Raw genomic sequence first — 26,685 nt, forward strand, 5'->3', positions numbered from 1 at the left:
ACATGAAAGAATGCAACAGTTTCAGTGTAAACGTTCAACCTCGTCCTCTTAAGAATCAAAAATTCTGGAGTAATTTCCGAAGTGGTGAAATTCTTTTCTATCTAAGAAAGCTCGCTGTCGAGGCCTCTTAGGAGGGAAAAAGAGTTTCAAAGCACATTTCAGAACAGGTTTTCATAATAAGTGAATGTCCACAAATTAATTGTTTATATCTTCAGTTTAAAACAAATGTCTTAAAAATGTGTGGTTTTTTTTACTTTGCATTTACTTGATGACCCTGCAACTAAATTCCATGGCCTAAGAGTCTGCTTTTGTTGGTTATTTACTTGTGTTTATAAATTATACATTTGTTAAAATATTTTTATGGTGTATTTTGATTTTGCCCTTTTTCGTGAAAAACAGTATGACTGGTTTATATTAGCTAGTATGGCCACAAGCTTATGAAAGTTTTTGGTCAAACTAGATCATGTTTTTGTTGTTGTTGTTTTTTTACCCTTGAGTGTGAATTAAACAATGATGCCATTTTTGCTTAAGATGTCAAACTTTAAACTTATAAGGGGAATAAAAGGTTACTTTACTTTTAAAAGTTAGATGGCTTTAAGTCTTTATTTAAAACCCAAGTATTCTAACAGAGCCATGGGAGCATTGGCTGAAATTGTGCTTATTAAACAACCTTAAAATTACCTCAAAGCTCCTACAAAATAAAGTTAAAATACAGATTTTCAAAGTAATGGCTCGCTTTCGTGTAGGTAACTCTCCACTCCTGGTTTAACCCTGACATTTAATCCCCTGTAACTTTAAGCCTGCCGCTGCCTCTTGTTGAAACCATACCTACCTTAGGTATAATAAAGTATTATCCATACCTCAACTCGGTCTTTGTCGTGTTTTTGTTTGGGGATACAGCGGTTTTCAACACGCCTATGTATATTTCCCCCACCTGTTGGAGGAGGACGCGATAGGGGGGCTGGTGGCGCATCCCACACCCTTTCTGACAAAAAAAAAAAAAAAAAAAGAGTTCCGGGTTGTCTACAACCAAGAGTCGCTCGCCACAGCTGCCTGTTCAGACGGCGGGAACATGTCTCTTTTACTGGATAATCAATTCAAAGAGCTACCTCCAGACAAGTCGATAGACACAAAGTTGTTCCTGGAGACTGTCGCTCATCTGCCAACATTTTTCGGTGAGTGTGCCTCCATTTAAACTCGATATAAAACACACACACACACACACACACCGAGAGTGTCTGAGGCGGTCGTTTCGTTTCAGGATACGGTTCATACTTGGACTTCTTCCTCATGACATGTATGTCTAAATGACTTGTCACTTCTCTGATACCAGGTCGTGGTTATTTCACGCATACACAGCAGAGGAGCAGCACCATTGGTCGAGTTGTACCAGCTGTGTAGCCTGTATAGAGACAGTCTTTGTTTACTCATTGCACAGTGGCAATACATTGAGCCCATTGTGCCTTTATCTTACTATGCATTCACTGCATTTTTTTTTTTTTTTTTAGCCCTTCCTGTTTACATGCAAATGCTGATCTGTATTCATGGTCCCCTCTGAGCGGCGGACTTGTGTGATGAAGTCATTCATATTTAATTGCTCCACTCTCAAATGTCTTGTCTTTCAGACTGCCTGGGTTCAAAAGTGTTTTCACCCATTAAATCAGACATCAGCGGCAATATAACGGTGAGATAAAGATTTTTTTTCTATGCCAATTCCTACAAGTGCTTATTCACGCAACTTATCAGGTCTTCTGTGGAGTTGAATTGGGAAAGCCCCGTAATGCAAAACTAATGCGAATTTTTCAGAAAATTAGAGGAATATATCTCAAGGATCCCGCAAAGTATGTGACCCTGCAGAGTATCCTGGAGGCAGAGCGAGAGGCCCATGCGGCAGAATGGCCGAAAGTTGGAGCTACACTAGCTCTGATGTGGCTGAAAAGGTGAGCACTCCCTGGACTTCATGTTATGTCATGCTGTAGGTTGAACTTTAAGCTGCTGAACTGAAGTAGACAGAGAATTATTGTTTTTTTTTTTTTGTTTTTTTTTTACTATATGCTGGGTCTCTCCTGCAGGGGTCTCCGTTTCATACAGATCATGCTGCAGAGTTTGGCAGATGGAGAAAAGGATGAGAACAACCCCAACCTCATTAAGGTCAATGTGACCAAAGCCTACGAACAGGCGCTGAAGAAATACCACGGGTGGATGGTTCAAAAGCTTTTCAGTGTAAGGAAAATTGTTTCAATTTCCAGTTTTTTTTTTTTTTTTTTAATGAGCCTTCTTGCGTTAATGGACTGTATCGAAAGAGGTTTCTGTTTCTGTATGAGGTTTGTTGAGTGCCCCCTCACCCTGACATCTCTCCATTAATGCATGTCCATAGGAGCTTGTGTATTTCCACCTTTGCATGTCTCAATAACAGTGTAAAATTGAATTTCCCCTCGCAGGATTAATAAAGTACATCTTCTTCTTCTGAATTGTACATACCTGTTTTAATAACCTGTGCAGTAAATGGTTTAGATAAAGACTTTCCCCCCGCCCTTCCATTACAGGCAGCGTTAAACGCAGCTCCCTACAGATCAAACTTCCTCAAGGCTCTGTCCAAAGGAGAGGAAGTCAAAGAGGACGTCTGCTTGGCGAATGTGCGTCAGTTCCTGGTGAACTACACCACCACTGTGGATGCTATCTACGAGATGTACACGGATATGAACGCAGAGTTGGACTACACAGTTTGATGCCACTGGACATCAACTTGACTGGATACGCAGCAGCGTCATGATGACAGACGAGTCCAGTTTTCCTGTGATTTTAAAAGGAGTGTTTCTGTTTTTCCTCAGTGTGGTATTTAATACTTCAATCATGCCTTAATACTATGTGGTCTTACAATTAAGCTTTAATTTTAAACAAACGTAAGAAGAAAAAAAAAAGCACTTCTCTGATATTTTAAGAAATAGTTGATTCGTTACAGGAATTGTGAAGCTCTCATTCTTATGCATCACTGTTATTATGTGGGGTGCTGCTATCTTTATTCTGACATACAAACAGGTAGCTTTCACCTGTTCCATCAGGAGAGGACTGTGAAAAATCATTGTTACAATAAATCCTTTCTGTTAATGCCTCACAATGAGAGGCTGTCTCTGCCTCCTGAGCCCGCGAGTCAGTTGTACCCGTTTCAGTTCTGTAGCAGCTACACACCAGTGTGTGCCTTGTTGTAAAACACACAATGTTTTTAAATGAAGCTCAGAATGTTGTTATTATAAATTCTGTTGGCTGTAAACCCTCCCCCCCCCCCCCCATAAGGGTTTAAGGTGTGTCTGTTGAGTAAGTAGGTGTGGTCTGGTTTAGTGTGTGTTTGTATTGTTGTGTTATCTGTGTTTGTCCTATTTATATCTCAACTGACCCAACAACTTCAACACAATGTTTGTCATTTTGGCAGACAGCATATCCTGTACACTATTTTGGAATACTTGTTTATATGATCTTAATATAGATGGGAAGTGTGTTTGATTCTCAATCAATTACTATAAAATTGTATTTTTTTGCTTATCACAGGGTATTTATGTGTGAATTAAATAAAAAAAAGTCATGCAATTTGGATGAATCAGTCTAACCTCCAGTTACTTTTAAAGTTCTTTGTGATTCCACTAGGGGGCGATATTAACTTATTTTTGTCCCATTGTTTTAACCATGTGTTGTTTCAGTTATTAGAATGTTTTAAATAATGCTCAGTGATAAGAAACATTTTCTAAGTGCAATTGGACCAGTTCCAGTATTCCCAAACTAAGCTCTTAATCTAAAATAGTTTTGACTCATGTTTGTCATTTTGCAAGTATGCAATTGTGGACCAACATTTCATTTGCTCACAGCAAAGATACTTTTCATTCTGCTTGCTGGAGAAAATGTGAACAGTGGATTTTGAACACTATTTTTTTTTTCAAACATCAGCAATAAATTAGAGCAAATTCCCCCCCCCCCCCCCCCCCCTCCTCGTTATGTCCCCTAATCCCCCCCAGATCAAGCAGCCTCTTCCTCTGCCCAGTCTCACTTATCTGAAGCGTGTCCCAGAGGTTGGAGTGGCTCTGGTTCCTCTCCCGGAGGAGACGAGTCTGAGCTAATCGTCTCTGAGTGAGAGCTAGGCGAGCACGTCTGTAATCCTGAAGGTTTATCAGCACAGTTGCCTGGCCTGGCCTGGCCTGGCCTGACTGATAGATAGGATGGAGAAGCTTCAAGCAAAGCTGTGACACAAAGGGCTGAAGGCAGGAAATCATTTACAACAATGCCTCAATGACAAAGCCACTGACCTTTCACTCGGGAAATATTTGTTATCTGCAATGAGGTAATCAATTGAAAATTGCAGTTCTATTCCCAAGAGTGCGTATAATGCCTTTAGTCACGCCATCTAGGTTATTTGTTTTGTAAAAGACTTCTCAAAATGGGTGTGCATTTGACGTCTATGGCAACCTAAACCACATTACTGCTACAGCATCCAATTTAGGAGGATAAATGAAGCAAAATAAGAGGTGCAGGCAGGCATGCATGCTGCAAGGCGTCTAGGATTAGCAATTCAATAGCTGGATAATGGCGGGCCCATTTCTACATGTGTGAACAGTAATATTCTTGTTGATTTATCTTCAAGACAAAATGTATTTTTCATGGGCGAATGTATTATTAGCAAAGGCCTGCACATTTGTATTTACATATAAGTATTCTATGTCGTCTGCCTAAAGCATTGGCCATCCATCTAGTCTAATATAATATATGATAAAAAAAATTAGCACTTTTAAGTTGCATCATTTATGAACGAGCCTGTCCAATATATTTCAACACAGGACTAATTTGCATCATATTATAAAGCTCGCAATCCTCCAGCGAACAGATAGATCTGAATAAAATGGTTAAGCCTTAAATCCTTTTGCAATAAACCTGAAGACATTTCTCACATTTCCTGAAATAGTTTATCACTCATACATAGAATAAAAGCCGTCTTCTCCGCTGCATACTTGACGTAACAACAAATGATGCACAACGACTAAATATTTGCAGGGTTTAGAAAATTTCATTTACTTGACAATCCTTATTAAGAAGAGGCAAAGAGGGTGAAGGATTAGGGTCAGACATTGCAAAATGTAGTTATCTCAACAACATACTCCATGGAGAGCGCTCACATGTTCATAGATAATAATTGCACTTTATAATTATAGAGACAATTTGCCATATAACTGAACAGGCCAACAGAAATAAATAATAATTACAGAACCAGTGCAGACACACAAAGAACATGTCATCATCATACATACATTTCCTTCCATCAGAGTATAGCCATACTAAAAAAACAACACATTTTTAAAAGACTCAGGTGGCCTTCTTACCAGTGTCGCACTCCATTATACTCACGTTATTAAAATGTCATAACCTTCAAGAGGAAAAACATTTCATTCAAGAAAAATGTCCACACAACCTTTTAAAATTTCAAAAAGCTAAAAAAAAAAGAAAAAAGAAAAGAAAAGACAACCACAGGGCACATCTATCTTGGCCTGAATTGCCACAGTGTTGATTTGGATAGGCAACAGTCCTAATACAATATGCTGAGCATGACTAAGTAAAATACTAAATGGTGTTAAATTACATGACTTGTTTCTGGAGAACATAAAACCTATTCAGATAGTTCAAAATGATCAAATATTTCCAGTTGATGAAGGATTTGCATCACATTGCACAAGCTATGGGCACTGCGTGATGTATGTCACTGCAAGTAAGGGGGGGAAAAAAAAAACAGAATCTAAAACAAAGCAGAAGACGAGCAGAAGTTCAGTTTATAGTAAAGGAAAGTTCCCTCTTAAATAAATGGCTGTTTAAAGTTAAAATATACAACATATTCACATAATCCGTTACTAGCACTCCTTCCAAGTTTGATGTGTTTTTTTTTTTTTTTAAAGAAGAGTACTAAGATTATTACAGTTCAGTAACTTTCCATGTTTAAAACATAACCAAAGGAATCGTCTGCAAGCTGTACAACTCATGTTAAAATGGAACGGGTCATTCTGATCAGTTACTCAGCATCAGTATGAAACGAGGAACAGCGGGCTTGTTTGATGGCCAGTTAAGATATAAAAATAAAACACAGAGTCCATAAGATAAACCTGTATCTTAAGTCATGATTATCATTTTACCAGTTTAGGCTTTCAACACAAAGCTTTCTACAAATACAGTACATGCACAAACTAAAAACGGCATGTCTTTTTTCCTCATAGACGCCTTGAGCTGACACACTTCCATTATCTATAAGAGGTGTGTCTCTGCTGCGTCTCGGCGTCCTTATCTGTAGACGGGGAGCTGGATGTGGGCTTGCTGGTGGTGCTCCAGGAGCTGAGGCATCCCCACGGCTTCGTACCCGCGGCCCAGCATGCGCTCTTTGATGCAGGGAGGCTGGATCTCACTGATGAGGCACTCCAGAGACTGCAGGCTGCTGCTGAGCACCGCGGCATGGCACAGGCTATTACTCGGCAGCCCACAACAGAGGTTTTGGTCTGTGCTGTAGGCCTGGGAATGAAGAGGGAAAGGAGGGTGAAGCTGTGGCTGGTGGTAGTGTTGATGGCGGTTCGGGTGGAGATGGGGGTGGGAAAGCCCCGGGTTTCTAGGCCTGGCTACACATGTACCCGTTGCCAGCACCTGAGAATTGTAACAGTCGCTATGAGGAGTAGCCAGAGCACCATCCCAAAGAGGAACGAAGAACTGTCCGACAGGGGGCTCCACCTGCATGGTGGAGCAGTTCAGAGAGGAGCTGATTGATCGCTCGTGCCTCGGGCCCAAACTGCCAGGATGCAAGCTATACGACGCCAAGGGGAGGCAGCTTTCAGGAGACTGGCTGGTGTCTGCAGCCCTGTGCCCCTGAGCGCTATTCCTCATGCTGTACATCCTCCCTGCTCCCTGCTGATACTGCTGCTGCTGGATCTGATGTTTCTGCTGCCATACTGTGTACTCGCCGCTCTTCACGTACCCTGCTTTGCCCCCATCGACACTCTGCGAAGGTATCACTGCCCCCGTGAATGCCAGACTGCTCTGGGGTGGCACTCCAAGAACAAAGTCGGAGTCTGAATTTGCCACGGCGGCCACGGCCTGCAGTGAGGGGCTGGCTCGAGCCTCCCCCCCCAGCTGCAGGGCCTGGCTGTGAGGGACTCTGCTCATCTGCCTCATCATCATGCTTTGAACCTCTGCCAGCTCAGACTGGGGGGCCAGGCTCTGATCTCCGGAGGCCATCCCTGTGCTAGAACAAACCGCCTCAACAGGAACATCAGGGGGCTTACATGAGCTTATATGATAGGCCTTGTGCCCATGTCGAACGGTGTAGCTGTTATTCAGAGGATTATTGTACGGTGCCATGGGAGTTTGGCTGTTTGCATGTTTAGTCCTCCTGCCCTCAGAGTTTTTCAGCACACCTTTGACCACCGCGGAGGCTTTGATGACGGCCAACAAACCCTGGTTTCCTCCTGAGTATGGATTTGAGTAAGGACTGTAGCGCTGTCCCGTGGTGTCCAAGCCGTTCACGGTTTTGTTCAGCTGTTTGTGCTGTGGCACCCGCACGTCAGTGGGAAAGATTTTGATGGACAGAGGGCTGTTGGCAGTCTTCTGGGCAAAAGCGTCCAACTCCGCAGGAGAAGGGTACCGAGAGACCATGGAGGCCGGCTCGCCTGAGAAGGAAGCAGACAGAAATAAGAGATTAACCGACAAGCGGCAGAAAACTAGTAACTCAATCGTAATGCTTTTTTTTTTTGGTGATCCTGACAGACATGAACAAACTCATTTTAAGGAGGGAAAGACCTTCATCGTTGTTTGACAGTGCTAAGTGAAATTAATTCACAGTTAGTTCAAGACAATATTAGTTCACTGTGGGAAATCAGAGTGTAAACAGAAGAAGGTAGGGGACTTAATTCCACTGAATCCACCCTGTGAGATTCACTGGATGACATTTAGCAGCTAAATATCAGAGACCAAGATAGAACTGGTTGTTATGAAAGGAGAAAAATCTTAAAAGTTGCTTTAGACTAATATTCTTGTGGCTTTCTCCAAATAAAAATCAGATTGAAACCCACCTTAACATAAGTCAGTCATTTCTCACATAGCTGATAATTATCCTAGCAGTTAGCGTAGATGCTACTATTCCTCTGATGCAGACCTCCTTTTTGGTCGTTTCTCATAAACCCTGCATTTTTCTCGAGCACCACCAGTTCCTGCCTATGACATTTCGTTCTACTTCATGCTTTTATAAACCTGACTTGGTCCTACTGTAAAAGCTTGGAGCCTAAACTGAAAGAAAAGTCGGAGCCAGATGGAGGAAGAAAAAGAGCAATCACCAAAGGCACTGAGGATTGAATTGTGTGCAGGAAAGCTGTCGGGACGGACATTGGATTTAAACACTATTATTCAGGCAATTTCATGGCTGCTTAACTCCCAGCGACAAAGGAAAGGTGGAAAAAAAGGCGCCCCATTTAAAAAACAATAAATCACCTTGTAGAAATTACAGCCTGCATTTAGAGTGACACTTTTATAGAATTCCTGACATCAAAAGAAAAAAGGCACGGAAATGAACACAGATCTGGCTTTAGGTTGGTGGGGAATCGTGGCAGGCAAAAGAACAAGGCAGTAATCTGCACTAAAAGAAGTGAAAAATAAAAGCAAACCACTTCATTTCATTTTCAATAACAAATCCAATTCCAGCTATGCAGAGAGAGAAACAGAGCTCACTTGTTGTTCCCATTTGAAATTGATTTGGGAGTTCATTTCATTTCGGGGGCCTACAGTGAGCCTCCCGACTGTGAAAATGATTCAATCTACAAGATCCATCTCATGAAAGAAATAAATTGGGTGTTTAAAATGGAGGGAGGAAGAAAAAAAAAAAAACGAGGGAAGGTGGAGTGTTCAATCCATCCAGCAATCTCCCAGCGGAGCAGAAGGAGCGGCACCACAGTGCCAGGAGCATGCATGAATTCTACAGAGAAATACAACAAAGCAAAACACTGCTTATTATGTGTCACAGTGTAGAGCTGCCATAGGAAAGCATAACATCTGTGACATTAGCGAGGTGTTTAAACTGTAAACAACATCAAGATGGAAGCTCTGGTTCCTATAATCCCCGCTGCGATATCCATTTTTAACTGCTAAAAAGACGGAGTACTAAGATAAGGAGAACAGGTTCATTAGACCTGAAAGGAGCTTTGGTTGACGAATCTGAAAAGAAAACATGTATTTTAATTGCCATCATGCGTTCCGCAATTACCAAAGCTGGAAAATAAAACAAAAAAGGCTTTTATAAACCCATTTCTTGCCCAATAAAATGTCAGTGTCAAGCTCTGGCATGCTGCGATTGGCTCGCTGCTCCACAAACACTTCAAACACTTTGGATGCTAACACATCTTCACAGGGTGTCTGATATTGTTAGTCCAGAGATTACAGCCCTGTCAGAGCCGTGGAGACACAACACAGCTGCACTTCCTACTGCGGCTGCCTTAATGTGGCACTATGGAAACCTCATTAGCAAATAGGCCATCTCCACTCTGAATTCACAGATTCATCTTCTGAGGGCCACTACTGTGTGACATGTGCGTTAATAAGGGCTTATTTTAGCTGATTCTGACGGAAGGCCAAGCGCTGGATGATGTGACGTTAAAAACTGAGATCAGAAACATAAATGAAGAGCTTTAAAAATAAAACTGGAAATTACAACCAGAGGCTTGTATCTCAATCTTGGGGACTTCAATACCAATCAGTGGTGTTAAATGGTAGAAAACCCAGCCCAGCATGTCATGTTTACTGGCTTTCCCATAGCATGTGGCAGTAGCAGTCATAGAAGTGCATCTTTAAGTCACTTATTGCAGTGTTTGCAGGCCTCCTCGCAAAAACATATCCAGAAAAAGAGATGAAACTTTGCTTACTTTCTGCATGATGTATATCCTGTTCTTCTCTTTTACCTCTTTAGGTTTAATAAAATAAATCACAGTAGGAAAAAAACACTTCAGTCCCATGCCTGTCTTTATTAGGTGCCACTGTAGCCACACAACAAAAGATATTCAGCAGTGGAAATAAAGATGAGGAGTGAAAACAAATACGAGGCTGTTCACATGACAACGGGGGGAAATGGCAGCCGTGTGCTGTCAGGTAAGGAATGGCAGAGAGATAATTAGTAGTCTGACCTTAAGCACTTAATCACCCTGAACCTGCAAACTGCACGCTGTTTCACTCTGCAGCCCTGACAGAAAGCACAGGAGCTGAGACGGATGGAAAACAGCACAGAAAACCAGATCAAAAAACAACCTTCACTGAGGGCGTCATGCAGTCCTTACAAATTTTAATTCTTTGACCCTTCACAACCTCCCCCCCCCCCCCCCATCCACCCCAACCCAACCCACAACAGTGCTGATTGAAGCAGCTTATGTAAGATTTGAAAAGCTTTTTTTTTTGTGTGTGTGAATTTTTCTCCTTTTCTCAAAAATCTGCATAATGACACCAACGTGTGAAGCATCTACAGTGCTGGATTGATAGATTTAATGGTCCCACTCGTCAGTGTTCCCGTGTTTTCTCGGCTGGATAGGGCTCCACGCATTAAACATGCTGCTCAACTGTTGTGGCCCCATGCTGAGTGAAACTGGCACACTTTCACAGGGAACACCTAATCCTGATTTCCTCTTTCCTGCATGGAGCGAAACAGTAGGGGGTGGGGTGGGGGGGGGGGGGGCAATTATAGACTCTCAATCAGCACTGGGCTTAAATTGTTATGTTTGTGCATTTGTGACTGAAAGGAAGAGATTTCATAAATAATAGCATGAAGGGATAAAACATTGGGTATTTACCATTCTGTGGTGTGTGTGTATATATGGTCTTGCACAATCCTGTTTCCACCCCCATACAATCCCACTCAACGCTTCCTGCCACTTTAAACTGGCTAATCTTTTACCCGTGGTCACGCTTGCAGCCATTAACCCCCAGATTAGAGCGAGGACCTCATTGTTTTAGAGCAGTTTGAGTTAATCATTAATTTATGGGCAAAACAAGCCCCAGAGGCAGGGCTGAAAACGGCATGACTGTGTTTCCAAAACCACGGCTTCCAACCACTTCATACCCAGAGGGCCAGCATAAGGCAACAATTAAGAGTGACCACTGTGGATTATTTCCCCACAACATATTACGAAAAAATTCATGAATAATTCCTTGTAAATATGCATGCATGTTGGCTGAAGTGATCGCCAAACACCCCGCAGGTCTTTGATGTAATGCTGGAGACTAATCATGACCACTTTTGTAAAATAACATGTTTACGAGCATCACATCTACCACGCTGAGAACCCAACAGTTAACAACAGAACAAGGCTTCTCAACGCCTACAATCCTGATATTTCAAATACTCGGGACTACATTAATGAGCAGGGGCTAAGCACACTCACAACACATTTAAAAAAAAAAAAAAACCTATGTCTACGTTGCCATGACAACCTCTTCAATGTACCCAGTTGGCCCAATAAGCTCAGTCATTAGAACCATGTAATTAATTGGCCCTGACCTCATTCATCTCTGTGAGACAAGCTACTGCATTGGACTACGTGCTGGTTAGAAAAGGCAGAAACACCAAAACTAACTGCAGCTAGGTTCTCCGTTCTTTAATTCTGGCCACAAATTGAAAACAATTACATTGGGTTTTAATTTTGACATTATTGTAAGTTTTTAAGATATATATGGCTGTGATGGATAACTTCAGCTGTCAGTCAATATCATTTTAAACAGTCTGTCAATATAAAGCTAATGTATACATTTTTGGTGATAAGCTGATACTTTACATAATAAAAGAGGACATGGACACATATGTATTTAAAGCACCTAATTGCTGAATTTGCTTCTGCTCTGATCCTAATCTCTTTCTTCTTCTCCATAGCCGAGCAACTGAGGCTAATGGATTTTGTAGTGTTTGATTAACCTGACAAAAATCTGACAAAAGAAGTAAAACTGGTGGCCCTAACAAAATTTGATTGTATCATTATCCATGTTTCAATGTTAGATATAGAGGGGGAAAAGATACATTTGAAAAGGGGAAGAACAAGGACCAATCTAAAACTCCAAAGTAAAATTTCAGGAAAAAAGCTGCATGTATAAACATCCGTAAGTCATAAGAATGATCATGAAAGTTTGATTTTTTTGGACACCTAAAGAGTCTACAGTAAGTGCATTATATCCACTCCAACTTGAGCTCCGTTAAAGTCCAAACATACACTCCTAAAATAAATATCTAGGTCTTTGTTAGCGTGTTAGCTTAGTTAAGTTAATGTAGGTTTGTTAGCTTTGTGAAGTTCAGACATTACAAGCTACAGAGCCCAATGCTAATGATGTGTCTGTTGTTTGGTGCTGCGCAGGTAGAATGCAGTGGTTTCATCAGTATTATTATTATTATTTCATCGGAGTTTCTCTGGTTGGTTACATGAACCATATTGTAAATGTGTCTAAATGTGCAAAAGATGCTAAAAAAAAGATCATAGTTAAAGGCTAATTCATTGTTTTTTTGCTTATAGACCCTTTTCACATTTAAGTAACTGACTCATTGACTCAATGTAGATTCAAGTTATTGATTAATACAGAGTTAATAACTATTATTACTACGCTGTAGTATCAGCAGCTTTTCTTTGTAAGCAGACTGAGAGATACAGACAATAATATTGACCATTAAAGCAGCGCGCCAGCTAATTTCTTTAACTTTACAACCAAGAGGATAAGTAGATACAGAATCACACTAGAACATATGTTTTGAAATTTCGCTCACTCTAACCTCTTCATTCACGACCTTCTTTCACAAACACACACACACACACACACACACACACAAATACAGACACTCCATTTTCACATGCCTTCCTCACTCAGTGTCAGTGATCTCTACATGAAGGGTGCTCACAGAGAAGAGTAACCTCAGGGCTGAACACTTAGTTATGTGTGCTCGAGGAGGCTCTGTCGAACACTTCTTTGCACCAGTGTCACTCCTCATTTGTTTCTGTGCCGCTTGGCCCAGCTTGGGCAAAGTTTCCCCTCTCAAAGCCGTCCCGACCCGAGCGCAGGCCAGCAGCGTGGGAAAAACCATTTCCAGCCCAGGCTTTGAAGCTTAGATAGCTGAGGAGAGAACAGCTCTCATTCACTCTCATCACATAAATCCTAACTCTGGTTTCTCAGAAATCTTTCACATGGGTATGTGCCGCTGAGCGCTTTCATGTCTCGAGCCTTCCATTTATTGATAGCTCGAAATGGAAATGGCTTTCAAAAGCGCGGCAGCGACTAAAGACTGTCCCTATTTAACTCTGTCCAACAACGCCTCATTTAACGAAGAAGCCGGGGCCACACAGACTGAGCTCCCCATCAGCAGCCTATTCCCTGCGGTGGTGCTGGAAATGTCAGAGTAGAGCTGAAAGGTGCTGCACTACGCACAGTCGCACTACATAAAACTCAAGAGGGGCAAAAAAAAAAAAAAAAGGCCTGCAGGTAAACAGGATGAGAAACGCAGCTCTGGTTCTGCCTGAGGCAAAGTAGGCCCTTCTGTTCCAGCGTTTAGCAGACAAGCGCTGCATTGATTCCCAATTAATATTTAATAACAAAAAAGACAAGGAGGGAATTTAGATGGTGGAAAAAAAAATGAAGGATGGAAGGGAAGAGTATCAAACATGGAAAATATAATTATAGTTAGGGGAAAACATAATTTTTTAAGATTGTTTGGGGAATTATGCGTTGCACTTGGCTAACATCTCTGTAACTTTTCTGTTAGTATTATATGCACCTGCTATATCAAGAAACCCTTCATCTTTCTTTTCTTTTTTAAAGGTTTAGTGCCCTTTAAAACTGCAAGCATGGTTCCACCTCACTTCAACCACAGAATAGGTCTAATTAGATCGCTTAAGTGAAAACACCTGTGTGTATGTGCAGGTGTCACTGAAATCTGATAACTACAGACTAATAAAACCTGGAAACCTATACTTCATACAACCCACAAATACACATACTATGTTATACATACTCAATGAAGGGTTACAGTCTGCAGTGTCATATTTCATGATGGATGAACGATGAAGCTTTATGAGCATGCATGGGCTTATACAAATGAACATGCAACATGATAGACAGATAAGAGACTCCAGACCACTGCCCTCTGCACATACATCACAAAAGCTTAGCTAACCTTGATAGTCAAATATGCCTCCGTCTAAGTCATATACTAGTCTACACAATATCACTGTTCAGTATTTGCATGCTCTGTTTTCCAAGAGGCCACAGTCTGAGAAGTACGTTTTAGCTTCTGCAGAGTGTTAGATGAGTCCAAATACAACTTATTCAATACGCAGGCACGGGGTAATAACAATACAACAGTCTGCAACAACTATGCCAAATAGAACAAGGGATCTTTAAGAACAAATAATGTAATACTTCATAGCCAAGTCCATTCAGAATAATGCAATACATATCCAGCTGAACCATTAAACTGTGAGTAGTTATAGATCTGCAATATAGCTTCCAACCAGACCCAGCAAAGAAATGTAAGGCATCAGCAATTTTTTTTTTAAAGCATTCATGAAATCCAAACCAGAGCCGAATAACTTTGTTTGTGGCTCTATGATCTCATTACGTGTATCTAGACTGCCCCGGATGAAAAAGACTATGTCATTTGGGAAGCACTGCACAAATGATATGGATGCAGAGGAACCAATAAAGGAAATGTAGTATTAGACCAAGAAGTAAATCTGCAAACATGTCGCATTCAATCAATGAATTGAACGAAATCTAATCACAAATGTCAGTGTGGGTTAGTCCCGAAGGCTTCCACTCAACCTTTCAATGACTGCAGTGTAATCAGTCAAGATGAAGGTCAAACAACACTGACAAGGAGCACTTTCTCCACAAAATGGGAACATCATTAGTAACCCTGTACGAGAGAGCTGATTAACTGTGTAATTTCAGAGTCCACTTTGACCTGCGCACTTTTGCACTGCAGGAGCACACTGATTAGTCGCCCAATTAAAAGGCATCATCATCATCAGGCAGCCCATTATTTTAATTTTAAAGGCCTTAGAGTTGCTCAGCACACTGCTAAAAACATTCATGATCTTTGTGTGCACCTGGAGGCAACAAGGTCAAGCTGAAGATGATGGATTGAGAATAACTCAGGGACATGACCAAGGTTTTACTAGTTACATTACTTTTCTATTTCAAACTATCAGTTTGACATTTTAACGTGTGTGATATTAACTCACCTTTACGGGTGCAGGCCTGCAGCGGTGGTACTGATAGCAGTAATGGCTGTGCTTGGACATCGAGGTTTTTGGGTTTACAGCCGAGATGCTGCGATGAGATATTCTGCCGTCTCTGAATGCAGGCCAGCATGATAGTTCACAAGGGCTGAAACCAGCCTGGGTTAACCTGCTGGAATAGAGTAGAAACTGTTTATTTTTTACATAGCATCACCTCCCTTTAAACATAAACTCAGAAGAGTCCATACAAATGCTTACCACTCAGTAAGGCTGTGCCTTTGATGGTACAAAAACAACTGGACAATCCCCTGCTCAAAAGTGAAGCTTTTTTTTTTAGAATTCTCTTAAAACTGCCTTCTTTCTAATGGCCAGTAGGAGGCAACACCACTGGTAGCAAAAGTGGAACTAGATGGAAAAATGACTTTTCTTCTCAGTTAGTATAACACTCCTTGATAAACATTATCCTATATAGAGTCAAAGTGTTGATAGTCCCCATCACATTTTCAACCACAATACAAATGTGGAAATACACCTAAACCCTGTCATCGAACTGACAACAAGCCACATGCCAAACTTGAGGCTTTAAACATTAGTCCACAAACCAGTGGGTGAGTTGTTGGGGATTCGTCCGCTTTGAAAAACACTCTGCAGGCTAATGGTTTCATGATGGGGGCATGGTAAGAAAATTCAACCTTATTTGCACGTTAGAGTCAGAGTACATCTGACAGGAATGTCATATGTATTTCAGGTATTTTGTCATGAAAAATACACACAATTTTAATATAAATGTCAATACCATAATTTCAAGGCAAGATATCGGGTAGTTATCGAAACATTTCAAAAACAGAAACAAAAGCCCAAACTTGGGCGGAGCAAGGGAGGGATCAGTCCACTTCATTCTTTGGACACCATAAATGTCTCTACCAAATGTAAACTCCAATCAATCCAAAAGTTGTTGAACTATTCAATAACAGAAAAAAATGTTGGATAGAATTATAAACAAGGTCTTTATCTATTAAGCAGTAGAGCTGAAGTGGCTTGAAATCCTTCATCCTCACAAAAGGTGAACCCCATCAACGTTTTAGTCATTTTTATTGAAAGGTTCACTTTTCATTTTTGGGATTGTAAAGGACACACAGTCTTGAGGATTACTGAAATTACAAACATCAATTTTGTAAAAACATCAAATTACAAGACTATAATATCTTGCATCCAAGACCAGTATGGTGTTGGACGAAAACTGCAATCTGGCTCCCTGGAAACCCTACAGGAGACTCCTAATGCTTAAATATAACCCTGCAACCATTATGTTCACTCGACATATTCATATTCAGGAGCTTCTCCTAAAAAAGCTGAGATTGTGCATTCAAAAAAGTAATATCATTAAAAGGCAATTCCATCTCTGTTCTTCTCCTAAGTTGTTTTGATGGCTCTTCGCTGTTATCAACCTTGTCCTGTCAGTAGCAATTGCACGGATCATTAACAAAAGGCATCCGCTAGCCTATAAGGCTGTATGTTTCAATTTGTACCTACCCCTGCAACCTGGCTTCATTGTTCAATACATTTATGGCTGTATTGGTCAGCAGAGAATGCCAAAAGCAGCCCCCTCCTTTAAATAAGCTGTGCTTTTAGAAGGGTTAAGTATTGTTATAGAAAATGATCAATGTGTCTTTAAAAACCTGCCACCACAGCTTATAGTTGACGCAATCATTCTTCAGACAAGCTGTGATAATCCCATTTGAAATTCTCTTTGATTATCTGAGGAGTCGCTAGTTTTGAATGTTTTCACTGCAAAAACGGAACTGACGGCTTATTGTGAAAGACTTCTTACCTTATATGAATCAGGTACATTCAGACAGGCAAGTACAACGTCTGGGCCATAATCATACAGCAGCCATTTCCCTCAGACATAGGCCTAAATGCTCAGGGCAGAATATTATATCCTGCTGTGTTTGTATGACTATAGGAAGTAGGACAAACATTATAATTCCATTGAAGTGTTGCTGTATTGTATTGGGAACATATTTAAAGACTACAGCTAATGTTAGCAATTAGCCACTTCCTAGCTAATTGAACCTTTAGCCAATAAGTGATTTCAAGTCATTACCTTTCTTAGTGTATTCATTTAACAGGCGAGGCACACATTTTTTTTTTACCTTAATACCTTATGTTAATATCTGTTTTTCAATAGTTTACAACCACAACCTTTCTATCAAGGCAATGTTAGCAACTAGCCACCTCCTAGCTAACAAGTATTAAAGCTGTTAGCTGAATACTAACATTGGCTGTTTTCTGATGGTAGCTAATGTGTAAATTGAAATCTTTTCAGTTGCTTACTTACTATCTAAAACACAGCTCTATGACATAATAACAACATTTGAGCCTCCCTTCCTGAGTGGCTTGTCAGAAGAAAACGGCCACCTTGTAAATCCAAAAACAAAAACGGAGTTATATATATGAAAGTAATTTTACTACAGCACAAGTCGTCTCCAACAAAGCTAGTACAAGTCTTCAGCATACAGGTGTCAGGATGGCCCCTTTTCTCGTCTGGTTTTGAGGTTCTTTTGAATTTTTGCTTTCATTTCTCCCTCAGGGTCCGGAGAGCAGCTAAAGTGGTCCAACCACAGAATAGAGCGTTCAGCGACGAGCTGCAGAAAAGTGATTACCTTATCCTCAAAAAGGAGAAGAGAGAGTGGCTTTCATTTTAGTCAGGTGCCAGGAGCTAAAAAAAAAAAAAAAAGATTCCCTGGCTTTTCCTTTTACCTCACGCATCTGCCCCCCTCCTCTGCTCAACATCTGTCCCTTGGTGACAAGCCCACTTCAAAATGCTCAGTGCAACCTATCTCATCCAAGCACACACACATTTGAGGAGCTAAAAGCCTCGGTATGTTCAGATTCCATTTAGAAAATAATGGCAATTTCACAACAACCCTTCCATTACCACGTTTTTGGGTTGAGATGGAGATGACGAAAACACAGGAGGAGTACAAGGGAGGAAAGGCCTCTCCAGGGAAATCCCTTACCAGCAGAAAATGAGGCAGAAATTGGAATACCTTCCATTACTCCCATAATTTTCAGCTGTAATAAAACACATCAAGACAGACAGTATAATTCAAAGAAGGGCCAGCAGTGGCTTTAAGAAAAAAAGTTTCTCTGAAAGCAGGAAAGATGAGCTGGAAATGATGCAGAAAAGTGTGCGTAATGATGGTTTCTTTCATCCTGCCATCTGAATTTTAAATTTGAAGAGATTTGATGAAAACTTAAGCTTTAAATTGCCTTCTTGCTCATGAGTCGGGTTATAAATGAAAAGAAGGGAGAGATACGAGATCAAAGAGATCCGAGAATGCATGATTTTATCTGGCCGACTCATGCAGTGTATCAGTATCATTATCTCCAACTCCCACATAATATTTTGCCCAAAAAATAAAGTTTTGTATTTTGCACTTTCTTACGATTTGATACCTCCATCCAGAGATAGAGGCTAAAATATTAGGCTACAGATATTACGTACAGACGTTCTGCAAAGTAATTGTCTACCATCTTAAAAGCAGAGTGCAGTCTAGCTCAACTCAACCTTCAAAATAAAAGCCCAGATTTTAAGTCGTTAACATAAGGGTCAATGAAGTCAGCTTTCTTATGATAAAGAGTTATAAACGTACTTCTTGTGTATCGTCTGAAGCCTTCATTCTTCTGCACTTTCCATGTGTTACTAGTTCATATATTCAAGAACTTCACCAACAGGCAAATTAAAGAAAAAGAGCACAAAGTATAAGCTGCAAGGACGTCTAATCCTGGCCACTCTCAGGCGACATCCATGCAGCTGATAAGCAGCGTGATGTGGTCCACCGAGGGGCCTGTCAGAGAGATAAAGACCTCGTGCTTCGAAGTCTATCTAACTGTCCCCCCAATGGTTTCCTGATAAGGATGCCTTGACAAATAAATCTATTTTTCAAGCCTCTATCTCTTATCATTGACAGGATGCAAAATGGCAATTTTTTTTTAAGGTGTCGCCTGTCCTCGAATCAGGAAAAGAAGATTGTACAGAGGAGATTATGTCAATTTAAGAGGCAGTGATGGAGTAACTTTTTGACTGGCTTTGAACTCATTTGTGGCAGAGTAGATCACATTTCTGGAGATAATAATGCATAACAACCCTGAAAAAGACATTATTTTGTTAAAAAAAAAAAAGATCTCAAAGTCTTGTTTTTTTTATGGCCCAAGCAGCAAAAGAACATCCATCAAAGCATGGAAAGGCCCTAAATTATACAGAGACTCAGAAACGAGCATCTGCCTGACCTTCTGGAGTCTTTCATGACTTCATGCAGCATCAAGGGTCAGAGCGAAGATAGAAGCAAACTGCGAAAAAGAAAGCCTCCCCCTCAACAAACATGAAAGGCATAGACAAAAAACAGATGCACACTCCTGCTTCTACGCACTAACACACATCCTCAATATGCCTCGGTCACACACACACACACACACCCCTCCCAACCCGAGCCATCTCAGCTCCTTTTAGCAGTTCTCTGAATTCTCAGTTAATAATTAGATGATAATGAAAAAGGTTTAAGACGAGCGCCCTTTTCACTCTCGGGATGGATTAGCATGTGAGTGCTATGCTAATGTTTCTGCTTCCTTCCCCTCAGAACCTTCAGATGAGGACAAGGGAAAGGAGCACAAAAGCAAAAAAAAAAAAAAAAAAAAAAGGTTAATTTAGGAAGAAATAAATGATTAACTGGGAGCAATTGGTCATTATAGAAGAGAAAAGGCAGCGTCTCTCTTTAAATGACATGCTCCATGAATATCAATCCACTTACTGTGTAATTAATTGTATATTATGTATGGCTTTTATATTATCTTTAAGGCAGGAACGACAGGATCCTGTCTAAGTAATGGAGAACAGACAAGTAGGCTGACATACAGGCTGAATTAGACAGCAGTGCTTCTGCAGCTGCTATATTCATCTCTATAAAACCATCCACACACACACACACACACTGATCCCCCCAACCCCCTCATACATTTTTAATAGAATCTATTACTTCTGGATTAGCCGATAAGAGCTGGCCTGGTTAAATTCTATAATAGTTTGCATAATTGGTATCAGAGCGGCATATAAGAGAGACCCAGATTTCCTCCTCCTCCTTCACTGTAGAGAAAGAAAAAGAGGCCACAAAGGTTCACATACAGGATAACCAAACAACCCGGAGCCACTCCGCTCCACGCTGCAAGAACACTTAAGGCCCCAGGCTGATAACAATGAGCCTCATTTCCATTGAGATTAGCTCCTGCAAAAAAAAATAAAAAAGAATTACAACAGCGTTAAGGAGCTTTTCCTTCACAATTCATGCACAAGCATAGGTTTTATGTAAATACCATCACTGGGCAATGGTTGGACAGATGTCCAGAGAATCTAGATGGATGGAAATCACACAGTGTTAATGACTGGGTGTCTGGGAGAAAACACAGAGACTTTACTGTGTCTGCCATATAGTCATCACAAGACAGCTGGGTTACAATAAATCTCTGAACAACAGACGTCTAAAGAATGCTAAATATCACAATAAATCAAATCAAGCTTCAGAATGGTTAAAACAGACCGCTTGAGAAGTCTCTAGTCTCGACTATCTCTTACATATTTCCTCACTACTGCACAATTGGGCAATGAAACTCTCCTTAGTTGTGCTATGTCCAAAGTGGCTTTCCATTTAAATTCACCATTGAATAATCAATCAGCTCCTTATGAAACTTTCCAATTTATTAATCCAAAAAAAAAAGGTCTATTGGGAGTCAAACGCTCTCATAACAGGTCTCTAACTACTAAATTGATAGCTACTACCTTTTTAGAGAAATATCAGAGTTTTTGTTACAGCTACTTAATCAATTATTTGCTACATTTGCTTTTTATGTAGCTAGACTTTTCTACTTTGCTAGAAAATAAAATCGGCTACAAACGAACTAAGAAAAAGTTTGGACTGAAGAAGAGAAATTAAGATTTCTATAGCTATGCTGTGTAAAGAAATCCACACCGTCACATTAAGAGATCGTTATCCTGTTGGTGACCACCAGTGATGGAGGGAGTCACCTTCATTAATACTTCTGCAAACTTTTTTTTGTTGCTAAAGATTATTTTTGGGGGCTTTTGCCTTGAGTTCGGACAGGACAACTGAAGATAGACAGGAAATGTGGAGAGAGGTGGAGAGAGAGAGAGAGAGAGAGAGAGAGAGAGAGAGAGTTGGGGATGAAATACACCAAATAGCTTCAGAATTGGGAGGTGAACCTGCAACCAGTGTGACAAGGACCGTAGCCTCCATTCATGAGGAATTCAACATGCAACACTGGAGCAACAAATAATATAAACTGAATCACAGTCTAACTTCTTGGAATCAGAGCTTGCACCATCCACTTCAGAAGCTAATGTCAAAAGTTTTGCAAATCCCATTAACCATTGAATGAGTACTTAAAAATCATCCATTCCTGTGATCACATCTGGAGACAATATGAACAATGAGTAGTATATCACACCAAAATGAAAAAAACCTTCAGGGAATTTTGCTGAGCTTTCATTCAGTAAATAGATATTTAATACCAAGAGAGAACTTGTCCAATTTGTCCAGTTTATCCCCACAACTTCATACTTTAGGGAATAATAGAAAAGTAAGAAACACAGAATCATACTAGTTTTTTGTAAATAGTGATTCAGACATTGTAAGTTGCTGAGAATAATTGTAGCCATAAATCCAAGGCTGCACAATTACATCTCGTCTTTTTGCAAAACCTTTGGTGGACTGACCCAAATCTGCACTTGCCCACAGACAGTGCCAAGGTAAAAGAAACACACTGCATGGGGTAAAGTCTGGCCAAAGCCAAGGTAGCATCAGAAGGTAAACAGAGCTTTATCTCATCCTTAACCCCATATGCACACTGACACACTGTCAGTGAACTGTGCGGGTGCTGCCCAGCCTTTAGAAAACCTTGACTTCAAAGATAACAGATGGTGAAAGATGGAGCTAAAGGTTCTGTGCAAAGATAAGTTATCTTTCAAGGGAATCAAACTCGAGGTAATCAACCCAGGCACATCGCCCATTCGCACCAATTTTTCTTTTAACTTTGGAAAACAAAAAAATACAGAAAAGAAAAGACTATATTACAGAAACTTGACAGTCCCAACCCCCTTAAAGCCTTGTCCTCTGGATGTTCAGGGCCGCCGCTTCCTTCCAGTCATTTAAATCCTCAAGCAAACATAAAACTAATTAGAAACCGTAGAGAAAATTCTGCCTCTAATGTGGGAGATAACCTAATGATGCGCTCTGTACCATAAAAAAACAAAATGCTCTCGGGAAAAGAGGCCCTTTGATCTCTGGACCGACTAAAAAATGTCATCATCTCACTGCGTTTTCTATTTGGGGCAAATGATGATGCATCAATTGCAATTTGGCGGCCGTAATCATTAATTTGAAGTAATGACTGACTGAGAGCCATCGTGTAGACAAAATAAAGCTTACTGGAGCTCCTGGCAGTCCAGTCCCTGCCCCCCTCTCCTCCCTGTTGACCTCGGAGGCGCAGTCCTTAACCTTCCACCCTTAACCCCCTGTCTCCCTTCCCCTTCATCCTATTAGAATGAAAAGACCAATTAGACAGATTTCAGAAGATAGCCGGCTGCCTGTAATTACACATGACGTCTCTTAGCAGATAAAAAGTTGATTAAAGAGGGTGCATGAGAGAAATGGCTAAGCAACCGAGACATTGACGTTTTATATTCATATTTTCAGAATCTCTCTTTACAAGAGAGATCTACGAGGAGTCCCACTCTACATCTGAAAAGCCTTAAATGTGAAGCTAAGGATGACATGGCAGAAAAAGACATGACCTTAATCAGCCCTCTTTCTGGCCTCGGTAAAAAGACATCCAAGAAAAGGTCACTCTTGTGGTCGAGCCGTTTCCTGCGTTCAGTAACTCGGTAGGCATGGAGATTGAGTGAGCCGGGGGAAACTTCACAATAAATCAGAGCTCAGCTTCACTCCTGAGAAAGCAAAGGGAAGCAGGCAGCCAAAATGACAAATCCCCTCTCTTCACAGAGCTGGAATTACTGCTGGGGTGTGATGGGAGATCAGAGGGAAACCCCCCATGGGATACCTGAATATTGACTGCTTCATAGTGGGATGCAATTTACAGGCTGTGCAGACAAGTTCAGGCCATTCGAAACAATCAAACACATCTGAAAATGCCATTAAGATAAGTAAAGTTTAATAGTCTGGTCACTATGGGCGGATTGCAACAAACATTAAACATTTACTCATTAAGTAAAAGCTTAGACTGCGAAACTAAAGTATAGATTTTACCCTGAATCAAGCAAGACAACATATTGTATGAGGAAAAGGGCATGAGGAACTACAAGTTTTATAATAATGTAAATCAAAGGTCATGAGTTTTATTGATTTGGAGGAAATCGAAAGAAAGACAAATTAAGATGCAGCAATTCATTAAAAAAAAGAACATTCATTGCTAAGTAGTTGGGTAATCAATCTTTTCGGGCTAAAAATGTAAGTTACTAAAATAAGGATTTGCTGATTTTTCAATTAGTAAAGAAAAAGTTTCTTGGTTGGACAAAAGAAACAATTTCAAGACATTCATTTGGACTCTGGGAAGTCTAAATGAGCCAGTTTTCACAACTTTCTGACATCTGATAGACAAACTGATGACTTTGGAGAATCGTTTACATGATTGGTATTAACCAATAAGGAAAATAATCGTTTGTTGTTACCCAAGTCACAAGCTTTATGATACGATCAAAGCGATAAGGTATTTTTCCTCTTTTGGTCAGAAAACCGCCTGAAGGAAAAAAAAAAAAAAGGAGGACAATAAAACACCAAATTGTAGACTTTCCTCCTCTGCCTCTGGTGGGAAGCTGTGACATCCCATCTCTCTGGGTAATAAAGGATCTGGCACAAGCAAGAAAAAAAAGCACACAGGGTAGAATTTCACACCTGGGCAATAATCTATAGTCCCCTCTGCTGCGGCTATAACCTTCAACCTCGGCTGCCACCGGTGCAGTGAGGTGCGATGATCCCACCTCCGGCTTCCAGACAATGGAAATGGAAACCTTCAGGCAGCCCTCAATGACCGGTAATATACTTCAAAGCACTTCCTGTGTAGGCTATCCTCTGACATATAAAAGCGACTTTCAAAGCAATCAACCATCACAATGATATCACAAGAGTAGAGGGAAAACAGATGCTTGAAATGCAAATCTATAGCCTAACTCGTATAAAGATAAATTCCGGTTTACAATAACCAGAAGCCCGGACCTATTTAACACTTCATTTTATTTTGAAAAAAAATTCTGCAAACAAAAAATGACTCTAGCCTAGGTATCGTAACGAGGAGGCTCATAGTTGAATTCGGCACATATGAATAGAAATGAGCTGGGCACTAATATACAGTAGGGGCGAGACGCTCCTCGATTCGTGCGCACAGGACATCTTTCACCACTTAGGTTCAACCATGTCATTAGTGCAGGGAAAATCCTGACTCGTTGAACAGACACCTCTTTAAATCACCATTGTAAAGTAGGCTATATCAACTGTTATTGTGAAGTAATAACACGACTACCATAAAAAAAATCGATTCGGCAAGCATCAAAACAATTTCCAGCGGCCACACTGTCCCGTAAATAACATCGGGATGTAAATGATAAAAAAAAAAAATATATGGATTACTTACAGAGTTTTGTGTGATCATAAGGCTTGTTTATCTTTGGTTCGCCACGGCTGATTGGTTGTTCCCCTGCTCGGAAGGCGTATTTCCTCTGCAAAAGCAATCTCGCCTCTGATTTCAGACTGCGCACTGGAAACCTCCGGAGATAAATCCATTGATGAAGCTGGCTCCATTAACAGAACTCCCGCGACACATTCACCATTCGTGACAGAGATTATTTCACCGATTATGTTTTCCGAGCAGCTGCTTGTATGTCATCCCGGCAGCCGACCAAACAAGAGTGTGCTTCAGAGAGTGATGTCGGAATGGGAAATGTCTCTGCTGCTTCGTTGAAACCGGCTCTGAGCCAATCAATCAAAGCCGTATTTGAATATTCCCACGGCTCGGCCAATCGTCAGGAAGAGGAGGCGGTCGCTGCCGGGATGCCAAACCCGTCAAAGTAAGCACGTTGCTGTTTCGCGGAAAATTTTAAAGGAGAAGAATATCTTTAATAGCCTATATCTTCAACCCTGTCTCATGTGTGTGTAAACATTTAGATATGATTCAAAGGCTCAGCTAAAAATGCTTAAATAATAATTAATCTGAACAGATCTTAAGTAGCCTAGAAGAGCTGGAAGTAAATATTCTCAATTTTCACCCTTTCAAAAATGTTTAAGTAGCCTAGGATAGGCCTAACATGCAGGACTACTTTTTGGCCACTACTAATTTCTTGACTCCACTTAGTCACTGCCCCTAGACAAAAAAATAGCCCTGTCTAACAGCCAACAAACCCAACATTTTTTTTTGTTTGTACTCTTTAGTTTTAATATGAGATAAATACAAAAAATAAAAAATAGTCTACCTTGCTGCCAATTTCTGTTTCCAGGCTTTATAGACTAGGCTACTTAGCCAAGCGAAGAGGATTTGGGCCATTAAAAAAAAAAAGTTTTGTTCTGATTTTTTTTTCTCAGAATTCTGGCTCCGAGAAAAAAAGTCAGAATTCTGAGATTAAAGTCAGAATTAAAAAAAAAAAGAAGTCAGAACCAAACTTTAGCTTGACTTTTTTCAGAGCAATATGAGAGTGGAACCCATAGGGCCATAGGCCTATCAAACTTTTTTGAAACCAGTTAAAGATTATTCCAAATTAAAATATAGACTATAGCCATAACTTATTTTTTTTAAACAACAACCGAAAGCCACTGACACATTTAACATCCAACTCACATCCTGAATTTGCCTACCCAAATCAAGAAACCCAACAATACCGTTCCCTTTCTTTTTTCTTTCTTTACTTAGCATTTGTATTTAAAATGTGCTCCAGGTTATAAAATCTTCCCAACATGCACAATATGTTTCGATAAATCAACCTACCCACTAAGAGTGGTGTTAGTCATTTTCCTGGAGAGACATCAGACTAGAGTAACATTCAAGAGATATAGCCTACTCTGACCTTCTCTCTGTGTGAAAGATCAAATTGTTCTTTACAGCTTTGGCAGTGTCATTTTTCAGTATGAATGAGCATTGTAAAAGGCAAATGAGGTTGCCATGCCAACTAATGTCTCCTTATTGAAAATTGTAGCTGTGGATGATTTATTATTCTTAAATTTATAGCATGAGTCTTTTATGGCTGTACAGTTAGGCTGAGTAAACGGATTTCTCTCTTGGGTTTGAGGATCATTGTGACACCAAACCTACAGAAATCGGGTGCAAACAGGTCAAACATCTAAAGTCT

General features: G+C 40.5%; 2 protein-coding genes across 3 annotated transcripts; one reads left to right on the forward strand and one right to left on the reverse strand.

The window, feature by feature from the left end:
- The first annotated feature begins 1,000 nt into the window (after window positions 1-1,000).
- Window positions 1,001-3,958, forward strand: LOC132992562 (glycolipid transfer protein-like). The gene is made up of 5 exons (XM_061061965.1): window positions 1,001-1,175; window positions 1,626-1,684; window positions 1,807-1,940; window positions 2,073-2,223; window positions 2,547-3,958. The coding sequence occupies exons 1-5, from the start codon at window positions 1,073-1,075 to the stop codon at window positions 2,727-2,729; spliced, it is 630 nt and encodes a 209-aa protein (XP_060917948.1). The 5' UTR covers window positions 1,001-1,072; the 3' UTR covers window positions 2,730-3,958.
- A 1,072-nt stretch (window positions 3,959-5,030) lies between these two features.
- Window positions 5,031-25,295, reverse strand: LOC132992373 (protein FAM222A). 2 transcript variants are annotated; one of them, XM_061061627.1, is made up of 3 exons: window positions 24,981-25,295; window positions 15,264-15,429; window positions 5,031-7,682 (listed from the first exon to the last, which is right to left on the reverse strand). In XM_061061627.1, exons 2-3 carry the CDS (start codon window positions 15,391-15,393, stop codon window positions 6,310-6,312), a joined length of 1,503 nt encoding a protein of 500 aa, XP_060917610.1. In that variant the 5' UTR covers window positions 15,394-15,429; window positions 24,981-25,295; the 3' UTR covers window positions 5,031-6,309. The 2 variants fall into 2 exon arrangements, with proteins under 2 accessions (XP_060917610.1, XP_060917609.1); XM_061061626.1 differs by having other exon boundaries at window positions 15,264-15,432.
- Between the last annotated feature and the right edge of the window lie 1,390 nt (window positions 25,296-26,685).

This window comes from Labrus mixtus, chromosome 17 (genome assembly GCF_963584025.1).
Source record: "Labrus mixtus chromosome 17, fLabMix1.1, whole genome shotgun sequence".
NCBI lineage: Eukaryota > Metazoa > Chordata > Actinopteri > Labriformes > Labridae > Labrus > Labrus mixtus.

Excerpts from the sequence above, each read along its gene's own strand:
- LOC132992373 (XM_061061627.1), bottom strand. The coding sequence starts at position 15,393 with ATGCTGGCCTGCATTCAGAGACGGCAGAATATCTCATCGCAGCATCTC. Across the intron at positions 7,683-15,263 it reads GCAGGCCTGCACCCGTAAAG|GCGAGCCGGCCTCCATGGTC; the intron begins GTGAGTTAATAT and ends CTTCCTTCTCAG.
- LOC132992562 (XM_061061965.1), top strand. The coding sequence starts at position 1,073 with ATGTCTCTTTTACTGGATAATCAATTCAAAGAGCTACCTCCAGACAAG. Across the intron at positions 1,176-1,625 it reads TCATCTGCCAACATTTTTCG|ACTGCCTGGGTTCAAAAGTG; the intron begins GTGAGTGTGCCT and ends CTTGTCTTTCAG. Across the intron at positions 1,685-1,806 it reads ACATCAGCGGCAATATAACG|AAAATTAGAGGAATATATCT; the intron begins GTGAGATAAAGA and ends CGAATTTTTCAG.